At 42.1% G+C, this 12,070-nt stretch overlaps 1 protein-coding gene across 2 annotated transcripts in view; it reads right to left on the bottom strand.

Annotated features, from left to right (window-relative positions):
- SLC4A8 (solute carrier family 4 member 8) overlaps positions 1-12,070 on the bottom strand; it is a 196,702-nt gene that overhangs the window by 24,015 nt on the left and 160,617 nt on the right. For both annotated transcript variants that reach the window (XM_072654709.1, XM_072654710.1), the window contains exons 12-15: positions 8,646-8,820; positions 7,094-7,227; positions 5,611-5,856; positions 505-610 (exon numbers count right to left, since the gene is read on the bottom strand). In XM_072654709.1, coding sequence (XP_072510810.1) covers positions 505-610; positions 5,611-5,856; positions 7,094-7,227; positions 8,646-8,820 — 661 coding nt within the window. The remainder of the gene's footprint in view (positions 1-504; positions 611-5,610; positions 5,857-7,093; positions 7,228-8,645; positions 8,821-12,070) is intronic.

The following is a 12,070-nucleotide window of genomic DNA, read 5'->3' as shown; positions in this document are numbered from 1 at the left end:
CTGTATGGCCAAGACAAAAAAGAATACTGGAGATATAAGATATCCCTTTTATCTTTTATTTACTGGAACACTTCAAAGGAACAGGTAATAAAGAATGTACCCATTTCTCCGCTAAATATAGGATTAGCAGGCTGGTACAAGGGCCTTCCCCCTCCCATTCTTCTCCTTCTCTAAGCAAAGTACATCCAAATGGCAAAACCATACTAGGAAGTCCTTAAATGGCTGAGTTATGCAAGCTGCTATAGCTACCCTAATAATATTCCTGCAAAAAGAAACAAATCCCAGAGAGATTCCCATTCTCCCCTCTGCATTGAAAAGACCTATAAGATCATGTCCTCCTGGTCTTAAAAGGGAGAAGACATCATGAATAATTAATAAAGTTTTTTTTCCCCAAGAAAGAGATCCAACTGAGGGTGACCCTATTTCCTCTCCTTCAGTTAAATCTGGAGTTTGCCCTGATGGTATATTTGACAGCTGGCAGCTCACAGCTGCTCCTCAGCTTACAGTGACGGTCAGGTTGGCCCAACTGGTTTCTGTTGCCACAATGTTGTGGTCCTTCCAGTACTGCAGTGTATGATTGCTGGGGTCCTTTGGGATAGTACACCTGCAACTAGGAGCAAATGGAAGAGATTTCAGGGAGAAAGCATCAACATAAGAAATAATGCATGGGTATCAATGGCTTGGATAATAAAAGAAATAGAAAGCAGGCTTATTAAACATGCCCTGGATAAAAAGCTGGGAAGGACAGAATGCCAACACGAACAACCAGATCAGAATTTCAAAAGCTCTCAAGAAGTGAAAGTGACATGTAAAAGCAATATATGTAAAGACTTGCTATTGGGGAGGGAGGGAATAGCCCTTTCCATTTGGCACCCAGTGTCTGGCACTGGGCCTCTAAGCCCTTTACCAGCAGGACCTCATTTGATCCTAACATCAACCCTGGGAGGTAGGTGCTGTTATTATTCCTATTTTACAGTTAGGGAAACTAGGGCAAACAGAAATTAAGTGACTTGCCTAGAGTCACCCAGACTGTTATATGGGCCAATTGCTGAATAAGCTATTAGATGTGGTTACTGTATCAATTATTGCTGCTTAACTGTTTTTAAAATTTGTGATAAGAGAGGATTCAGTACTGGCATATATGTAAGGGAAGAGAGATAGCAGAAAATGAGCATGGCATAAAAACAAAGGAAATCAATAAAATTTATTTTTAAAAATAAATGTACCAGAGATTCACAGGCCAGGAATATATTCCAAAGAGGCCAAGCTGCTCCCTCTACATCACTACATTCCCAAAAGCACTCTTTTAAAAGCAGGACAAAGGAGATGCTCATCCATTGGCAAACAGCTAGACAAACTGTGGTGCGTGAATGGAACGGAATGTTACTGTGCCACGAGAAACAGGGACGAGGATGAATGACTGAGAAGCATGGGAAGACTTCTGTGAAGTGAAACAAGCAGAACCAGGAGAATGATATGCACCATGACTGCAACACTGGAGATGGGAAGGACAATGACCAAGCAATGGATTCTGAAGACTGAAATTACAAATCGCAAGCCAAGTCTGGTCCCCAGGAAGAAGGAGAAGGCCCCTCTCTTTGCTTCTCTCCAGAGGGAGGAGATTAGGGGTATGGAGCACAGAAAATACGATAAGACTTTTTTAATATGTTGATTAGTTTTGCTGAACTGCTTCTCCCCTTTTGTTTATTCTTTTTTGTAAAGGTAGCACTGCTCTGGGGCAGCTGGGTGTCTCAGCAGACAGAGCACCACGCCTGGAGTCAGGAAGACCTGAGTTCCAAATCTGACCTCAGACATTTACTACTATATGGCCTTGGGCAAGTCAATCCTGTTTGTCTCAGTTTGCTTATCTGTAAAATAAGCTGGAAAAGGAAACCACAAACCATTCCAGTGTCTCTGCCAAGAAAACCCCCAAATGGGGTCACAAAGAGTCAGGCTTGACTGAATAACTCAATGACAACAGTGACAACAAACATACTGCTCTTGGGAGGAGGACAGAATATAATGGGAAATGTAGGTGACTGAAAAACACAATATATCAAGAAAATTTTATTTAAAAAAATGTCATGTCCTGCACTTTGGTTTAAAAAAAAATCAATTATAGAAGTAAAGGATAGAGGAGAACTGGCTTTTTTATGTGATAAAAACACAGAGCAACCTCAAAGTCAGGATGAACCAACAAGAATACAGCACTGCTGTTACAAGCTGTTTCAATCTTGGCTGCATTAGGAAGGAAAAGGAATAGTCACAGTACACTCTATAGCTGGGAGTTAAACTCATATAGAAATGGAGATCACTAAATGGTACATACAGGTTGTACATATTGATTTAGAAAACTCCATATTAACATTATCTATGCCCTATGGTATTTTTTTTTTTTTTGCATTTTGTTAAATATTTCCCAATTACATCTTCATCTGGTTTAGGTCTCACTGAGGGCCAAATGCAGCTGGGTGTTTGACACCTCTGCTCTTTACTGTACTCTATAACTTGGACCCACACTGAAAGAGTGATGCAGGCAAACTAAGGGCATCTGGAACCACATCATAAGGGCCCTCTTCTCTTCTCCCTCGAGGCTACTTCACTTTATGATCTCAGCTCCCATGGATCTGATGATGCTCAGATCTTCCTAACCTTCCCCAATCTCTCTGCTAACCTCCAGTCTTCCATCTCCATTACCTTTCAGACATCTCAATCTGGAGGTTTAGTAGACATCTTAAGCCCAATATATCCTAAACCCTCCCCACCTCCATCCCTTTACCTTCCCTATGACTGTAAAGGACAACACCATCCTCCCATCCCTCAGGCTCCCACCCCAGGAGTCATTCTGGACTCCTCACTACCTCTTACTCTCCATCCCCAAGCTGTTGCCAAGGAGTGCTGATTTCACCTTTACAGCATTTCTCCAAAAAACTCATCTCCCATCTGACACAGAACCAGTCTAGAGCAGGTCCTTAACACCTTATACCTACCTGGGCTATTGCAGTAGCCTACTGGAAGGTCTTCCTGCCACAAGTCTCTCAAGACTCCAATCCATCCTTCATTCAGCCACTAAAGTGATTTTCCTAAAATTCAGATCTGATCAATATCACACACACACACACACACACACACACACACACACACACACACACACACACACACACACACACCACTCTAGTAGCTTCCTATTATCCCCAGGATCAAATATAAAATGCTCTGTTTGGTATTCAGAGTCCTTCATTACCTAGCTCCCTCCTACCTTTCCAGGATTCTTACACCTTACTCCCCGACATCTACTCTGATCCACTGACACTGGCTTCCCGGCTGTTTCACAAACAAAATACTCCATCTTTCAGATCTAGGTATTTTCTTTGGTTATTCCCCCATACCTGGAATGCTCTCCCTCCTTCACTCCGACTACCAATTTCCCAAGCTTCCTTAAAGTTCCAACTAAAATCTCACCTTCTACAGGAGGCCTTCTCTAACCCCTCTTACTGTATTTCACCACATAATCATCATAGATTTTATGAAAAATTTTTTTGCCAAAAACATGAGGTATGACTATTATGTGAAGCTTTTAAAAATTGAGCCATATTGCTTAAAAATCATTTATTACTAAACTGCCTTTGGTGCAAGATTAGGATGCACAGAATACTCCTAAATATACTTTAAAATTGAATATTGAGCTGAGAATTGTAGGCTCGGGGCTCAAAATGCTTGAGAGATAAATGGTATCCATATTCCACTGATATAGCCAGTGCTGCTCTGTTTACCCTTTCAGTGACATGACTAATAGAATTATACCATGTGAAGTCTATGTGATGAAAGGTTATAAACCAGTTTTTGGACTAGTATCTCCCCCCTTTAGATTCTAAGCTCCTTGAAGGCAGGGACTGTCTTTTGCCTTTTTTATGCACAGTACTTAGCATAGTGCCTGGCACAAAGTAGGCACTTAATAAAGATTTATTGAATTGAATTGGTATGAGGAATGGTTTGGGGACTGAGAATATTTAACCTAGAAAAAAAAGATTTAAAAAGGACACGATAGTGGTCTTCAAAAAGTCTAATGTGCTGTAGTCTAGAGAAATAATAGATTTGTTTTGTGCAGCTCCAGAAGGAGTAATTAGAAATAACAGGGATTTAGCTTTTGGCTCAGCATAAGGAAGGACTTTCTAATGTTAAGAGCTGTTCAACAATGGTATGTGTTATCTTGCAAAATACTGGTTTTCCCATCACCAATGGTTGAATGAAATGGTCGAATACTGTCTGGATACGGAATATTTCATCCACTAGTAGTTGGATTCCAAGTCCTCAAAGGTACATTTCAGCCCCAAAATCCTATGCAACACTTTGGCAGGTGCTATGAGAGGCCTCAGCTGAATTACGTTTGGTTCCCAAGATTCACAGTCGGACAACAGAACAAGTAGAAAGTACACAAGAGTATGTGGGTATGATTTCCTAAGCTTGTACCCTTTAGTCGTGGACACTCTGAGATTAACTGGTCCTCTGAGGGTTAACAACTCTGTATTTTCCCGTCCTACTTTCTATCTCTTTTACCTCCTCTTTCATCAATCCAGATCATCCACATCAGAACAATACAACAATGAGAGAAAGGAGGGCATCTGTCAGTAGTGTTATTAAGGAGGTTCACAGTCTAAGAGGTTACGCTGGAGAATCACTAAGGTTCCTTGAGATATACAGAACCAGAGAAAGAACAAGAAAAAGCCTGAGCAAAACAGCTTGGGCATTGTTTCCGGATGTCTCAAATCTGCCCGATTATCTTTCCAAGAACCTGACTCCAAAGAGTAGATGGCTGAGAAATCACAAGTTTCCAGAGACAACCATAAAGAATATAATGTATAACTCTAATGAGAGTTTCTTGAAACAGTCACATCAGCCAAGAAACTGTGATAGAAGCAACAGTATTTTGGATTGCAATCTAGTAAACAATCTGGGTTCCCAGACCTTTCTGGTCTAAAATTACAGAATCCCAGATATAAAAGGGTCCTTTAAGAAAGATAGGTGAATATTCTTTCCAAAAAAAGAGGGATTTTTACTATTTCTATGATTTCAAGAATCCTTATACTAAGGAAGTTTTCTCCCCCCCTCAATATTCAACTTAAATCCCTATTAATGCAATATCAAACTTTTCTTGTTCATCTCATCCACAGGAGAAACAGAGGATAGGTGTTCTCCCTATTACTCTATATATTCAAAGACTGATTAAATCACCCCTATCCTTCATTTGTTTAGGCTTCTCAAATTCAAAGAATCTTGGAGCTAAAAGGAATTTTAAAGATCTCCAAGCCACCTCTTTTCACAGATGACGTGAAGGGACTTGCTCGTGGTCCACACAAATGTCACAACTAGAATGAAAACAGGGCCTTCTATGACATCAGAAGTCCTTTTGATTTCTCCAGTTTTTCCACCGGGATACAAACTTTTAACTCATTAACTGTTGCAGGTGCTCCCCAAGGTTTCTGCATCTACAACTCTGATTCCAAATAGGGTTCTAGAAATACATAACCTTACTTTGCAAGGGCTACACCATGGAGCAGCCATGCTCAGACCAAAACGCTTTTCATGTAATAAGAAAAAACTCAAACTTACTAGTAAAGGCTAAGGTGGTCCAGTTGGCTGTGCATGTGGATGGGGTAGGTTTCCCCCAGGTGAATCAATTTCTCTATTGCTTCGTAGATGAAAATGATACAGATCAATGAGGCAAATGCTTCTTCAGTAAAGCGGGTAATATAGCAGACGAGAGAACTTGCATCTGTTGCCACAAGGACAATACAGAGGAAAGCCGTCCACAGTCCAATGCAGGCTCGAAGGGACAGGTACGAGAGGGCATAGTCTCTGAAACAAAGCCAAAATGAATTAAAAATGCCAATGCACGCAATTAATTAAGTGCCTTCTGTCCTGAGCTAAGAGCTCAGAAATCCAGCCTTGGTTCACTTCACACCTTCACACCTACTCACAAAGATTAGGTTGGGGTGTACGTGACACCGAGGGAAGGAAGACAAGCTTCTTATCTTGAACATCACCTCCAACAATCACTCTACTAATGAAGCGAGCCTAAGAGAGTCGTGCAGTGGAGCACTGAGACTGAAGTGATTTGCCCACTTCGCCCACAGCCCATGTCACAGAGAAAGGACTCGAACCCTGCTCCTCCTGTCCCTGAGACACCACATGGCCTCTCCCTCCTATTTTATTAGATGGGGATCCCTAAGGTACACAGCAGGAATGAGGAAGCAGCTACCCCTGCTCCTACTCTTCAGAGGGAGATGGGAGGGCTCTACTTTCCCATTTTTGACAAACATAATTTAAAGTGCGCACAGGGAAGGGAGGATGACCTCACAGCATGATGAAAACAAGTTGCCTGGGCTCAGTTAAGAAGCATGTGAGTAAAGTGATAACGAAAGGCATTCAGGTTTGACACAGGGAGAATTTCTTGACCATTAAAACAGCTGCTTTTTATGTTATACTTATTATTTTACATGTTATACTTATTATGTTATATTTAGGTTTAGAAAGGATTTACATAAATTATCCTAACTGATCTTCATAAAAACCTAGTAAAAGAGGTCGCTGCCAGCACCACCACTCCTATTACTACCTCAAACTTAGAATACTTTAAGGTCTTGTAGCATTTTACATGCATCCTGCAATAGCCACATTTGACAGATGAGGAAACTGAGGCTCAAAAGGACTAAGTAATTTGCTTAAGGTCAAATAGGCAAAAAGTATGTGAGTTAGGATTGGAGCCTGGGCCTTTTTTTTTTTTTGAGTTCAATATCCCAAACCCCAGAGAAGTTTGGTGACTTGGCCATGGTTACAGGGCTCACAGAACAAAGTGGGATTCTCTGACTGAGAAAAGTTGTAGGGTTCTTCAAGAAGACAGGTTAGCTGCCTAACAAAGGCCTGGTGCACTAAGGGACATCCTTCACCAAGTCGCAGGGCCTAGGACTATTATTCAAGTTTGAAATCACAAGTGCCATCTCTAACTTTCTCAAACATTTTTACCCAAGGTCCTGTAATTTGGCCTGGTCACTAAACCACACAAGTTAAGGTTTTCTGAAAAGGAAGGCCTTACTTGCAGAACTTGAACAGAATCTTTTCAAACACGAGCACTGGCCCGGTGCTTCCCAGGATGGTAAGAGCCTGCCCAGCAAACAAGGAATAGGCTATTCCAGTCATCGAGGCTCCAAATAAAGATTCAATTGCACTCTGCAAGGAACAAAATTCATCACTGATTCCATATCAGATCAATAAATGGCAATATTATTCTATCTACTTTACTTACATAGACTTTCTATGTGCCTTAAAAGTCATTTACTTGTATTTCATCTTACCAAAAGTAATGTGTACAAATACTTCCCTGCATAAAATGTTCTCCCTTTAATAATTCAGGTGTCTGAGGTCATTGGTCTCTCTGTCCTTGCCTGAGCAATGGTTCCATCCAATACTCTTTTTTTCAGATGTGAACTACAACACTGTTGTCCATGTCATGGGTTGTCAGGCAGAGTCAGTCACCTAAAAATCTAGTTTAGGGTGACAAAAGTTTCTCCCAAGAGCCTTCTTGAGGCATCATGCAATCAAAGTATACAAATATCTTTTAAGACGGTTATTAAAGAACATAATATTCACTGCCATGCTAGGAAATGCTGTTTGTTAAATTGTGGGGACACCGGTACTTCAATGAACCCATCACTGTAGCAAAAAAAAAAAAAAAATGGAGGCAACTGCGGAAGATAAATGTCAGTTCTAAACAAATTATATAAATGTTAACTAGGGCTAATAACACCAATATAATCAACTGTTATTGAATGTATATGAAGAGAGGACAGTAGTGACAAATTAGATGTTAAGTCATTTTCATTCATGTCTGACTCTTTGGGATCCCATTTGGGATTTTTTTGGCAAAATACTGGGGTGGTTTGCCATTTCTTCTTCAGTTCATTTTACAGATGGGCAAATGGAGGCAGAGAAGGTGAAGTGATTTGCCCAGGGTCACACAGTAAGTGTCCGAGGCTGGATTTGAACTGAGGAAGAGGCATCTTCCCAGGCCCAGCACTCAGTCCTCTGCCCCACCCAGCTGTCCCAAAGCATAAAAGATACAAAGCAGCAAATAATTTCAAAATTTCTTTGATTTGTCACTGGAATATAGGCTGGGCATTTTCCATGGGCCTTCTGACAAGAACTTTTAAAATTATGTTTGGTTAAGCTAACATTAAAAATAAATTACACTGCCTGAGAAGGTTTCAACAACATGAGGAGTTGGCCCAGAAGGGTCAGAAATCAACTAGGAATTAAAAATTTGCTGTAGTTAATGGAAAGCCAAAAGAGAAAAAGATGACTACAACCTCTTATATTTCTGTAACTCTGTTAGCTGCAAATTGCTTTCATCTCGATTATCTTCTTTTAACTTCCTGTCATTCCTGGAAGGGCTGAGATGGTTCACTCTGTTATACAGAGGAAAATAAAATCCAGACATCCTTTGACTTGCCAAGTGATTAACTGGCAAAGGTAGAGCAAGAACCCACACCTCCTAATCCTGTATCTCAAGGCTCTGTGTATCAGACAGCACTGCCATTGTCATATTCTTTATCATTATCACAGTCATTACAGTTGATAAAAAGTCTTACTATTCGTCCCTCAGTTGCTTCTCCAAGCAATCCCCCAAAGGTGATCACAGGTGACATGCAGGCACAATACAGGAACAGAAAAGAGGCCAAACACTGTAAACTCAGCGCATCACGATAATCACTCCAGTACCAGGGGGCCTTTCGCTTTATATCCAGCACCAAACCCCCAAAAAGCCTGCAGAAACAGAGGAGAGAGCCCCCTTAGACAAAATAAAGATTCTCATGTTTATCCTTCCAGGAAGACAATACTTGTGTAGCACAAATCTGAAACCACTTCTATTGTGCTAAGAGCTAGATTATCATCTAGGCATTTTTAATCCCCAAAGCAAGACATTGCTTCTGGGTCAACACATGTTCTACCAGCAGCCAAGGACATGACTTTCATTCATGTTTAATGTCTATCCTGAGATTGACTAACCATCTATAGGAAAGCAAGCATTGGCTTCCAAGTACGAAATTTAACCTGTGCCTCCCAATTGTGTGTGTGTGTGTGTGTGTGTGTGTGTGTGTGTGTGTGTGTGTGTGTGTGTGTGTGTGTGTGTGTGGACATCCACCTAATCCCTAAGGACTGAGCATATGCAAAAGGAAAAATAAAGCTTATGGAATAGTAACTGAGCTGTAATAAGAATCTGACAGGCTGTAAAGGGATGGCAGAAAACAGCAGAGGGAGATAAAGAGACTGACCACAGCCCTAGAGGAGCCACATGGCCAATGAAAGCCTCAGGGCCTCCCTGCCTCCTTGCCCCTGGGTCCCTGGATAGGTGCTCTCACTCCCAGCCTCTCCTCTAGGATGGGGAAAGCTCTGAGCCACAGGCCCACATCAGACCCCTTTCTCTCCTTTAGCTCCAGCTCATTTAGGCCACAGCCTATTCGCAGACTCCAGAGATAAGAAGTCAGACAGTTATTTGCCTTTACCACAACTTGTGAGGCAGTGGAGAGAGAATCAGGTCTGAAGTCAGGAAGACCTGAGTTCAAATCTGGCCTCAGACACTAGCTGTGTGGCCTTGGACAAGTAACTGAACCTGTTTGCCTCAGTTTCCTCATCTGTAAAATGGGGAAAATAACAACACCTACCTCACAGAGGAAAATGAGATAATATTTGTAAAGTGTTTAGCACAGTGCTTGGCAGAGAGTCAGCATTTAACAAATGTTAATTCCCTTTCCCTTCCCCACCCTTCACGCTTCCCTACCCTGGAACAGTCATGGACTAAAGGGCACCCTCCCAGAAAATGTCATTCAAAATAATCCATTGCTTTAGGTGAAGCATTTATATGAACCATACTGCTCCAACATGGGTGTGCTGGTAAATGATTAACAACCAGCTCTCTGATGTAACAAGATAAGCTTTTAAATTTAATCCACATCATTAAGGTTTTCCCCATCCCTTTCTTAAGTCTAGACAGTCAACTCTGATTTGTAGTGTTTACTGATTTCTATGGCACAAAAATTCAACAATCAGCTCTTGGGCTCCTATTCAGCTGACTCTGGCAACCCTGGTGACCTGTCATCCTTGAGGGTCTTGCAAGACCTCAGTGACTTGCTGATGGACTCTGGCAAGCATGTAGGAGCCCAGCTAACTGATGCTAATAAAAAACACCATTTAAGATTGAGGTCCATCTTTTTGATGTGACAAAACCAACACTCCCAGTAGTGTCTAGGTCACACTTAGACGGCACTCAGAGTTGAACCCAGATTCTATCATCTGGTCATCACAACACCACCAGTGAGGCAGGTAGTGAAAGCATCAGTCTTCCCATTTTACAAGGAAACTGAGAGGTAATGAGATTAGAAGACTGACCCAGCCTACACAACTAACAACACGACAGGCTGGGGTTCCAGGTTCCTGTCTCCTGGCCCTTGATCAGTCCAGTCTTGTTACAGCTACTGCTGTGTGGTCTCCCTAGCACCACCCCTCTGCTATCACTGTACTTCCTGTTTGAGGCTGCCTCCGATACTCATTGGAACATGATTTCACCTATATAAAAATGTCGCGGTCAGGGAGAGGGAGACATCCAGTGTGAATTGTTCTAGCTCAGCTCCTCTCTAGGAACAGCCCTGGCTCCTGGAATATAACCCCTCACTAGATATTGAGGAGAATGCTCACAGCACACAGTCATAAGGCACTGAAGTCCAACAGGAAGGGAACTTCCTTGGTAGTTGCCAGTCACATAGAGTGGTTTGAATGAGGCCTGTCTGAGGGAAGGAGAGTTTTCTAGAGAGCGTCAAGTGCTTGATTTCTTTTCCAGAAATGGTGTTTCCAACACAAGAAATGAAGTTGGCCAGGGCAGCCCTTCAAAAGAGCCCTCCCTGGTCTGGGGCAGAGTGATCTGTGATCTCCACTTGCCAGTCTCTCTTTCATGTCTTCTCACCTGTTCTTTATGGGAACAGAGAAATCCCACCAGATCTCTGTCTTCCCTCAACCTTCAGTGGTTCACTAAGATGTTGACAGTCTACCAGCACCATGCCACGAAACTGAATTGCTTCCACTTGAAGTGTCTTAGGAAGATTCTGAGGATCATGTGACAGGATAAGGTACCAGACACTGAAGTCCTTGCTCGAGCTGAACTGCCAAGAATTCAAACTATGCTTCAGAGAACGCAACTCCAATGGGCTGGCCACATTGTTTGAATGCAAAATGTACGCTTGGCAAAAAGATTATTTTATGGAGAACTTGCATGGGGCAGGTGATCACATGGTGACCAGAAGAAACGATACAAGGACACTCTCAAGGTCTCTCTCAAAAATTTTGGATATGACTGTGCCACATGGGAGACACTGGCACAGGACTGCTCAGCATGGTGTGCCCACATAAGAAAAGGTGCTGTGCTCTTTGAGCAAAGCAGAATTGAGACATCACAAAGTAAACACAGGATGCACAAATTTGGGATATCCACCCCAAATATTCACATGGACTATTTCTGCCCAACCTGTGGTAGAGCATTCTGAGCTCGTATTGGTCTGATAAGCCACAGTCGGACACACTGGTGATGTCATTTTGGTCCTCTTCGAAGATGAAGGACAACAGCCACGATGCTGACAGAGTGATGGCCTAACTCAGTGAGCAGGCTGTGGTTTTCAACTTCTGACTCCATTCTTAATGTTCCATTTTGCCCCAAGGTCACATAATGGAACTGGGGCAACATAAGATGCTGGTGGTGGGGCTCCTTCTTCCAGAAAAATCATCACCTATCTCAATGTAATATAGCAAGGGCTCCATTATTTTCCTACCAATGGCATCTTAACATTAAGTGTCCATGCTTTCAAAAGTTGGGAGACATGGCATTAAATTTGCACACTCATGCATCCTATGATGCAACAATGCAAAGTGACTGCAGTAGATGGCCAGGTTTCTGGAGGTCCTTTGAGAAAGATCAGGAATAACCTTTTCTTTCAGTGCCAAAATTACTCAATATTGACAGTCCAGG

This window comes from Notamacropus eugenii, chromosome 3 (assembly GCF_028372415.1).
Source record: "Notamacropus eugenii isolate mMacEug1 chromosome 3, mMacEug1.pri_v2, whole genome shotgun sequence".
NCBI classification, from domain to species: Eukaryota; Metazoa; Chordata; class Mammalia; order Diprotodontia; family Macropodidae; genus Notamacropus; species Notamacropus eugenii.
The sequence above is the reverse complement of the archived record's forward strand: the minus strand, read 5'-3'. Positions and strand labels throughout refer to the sequence as shown.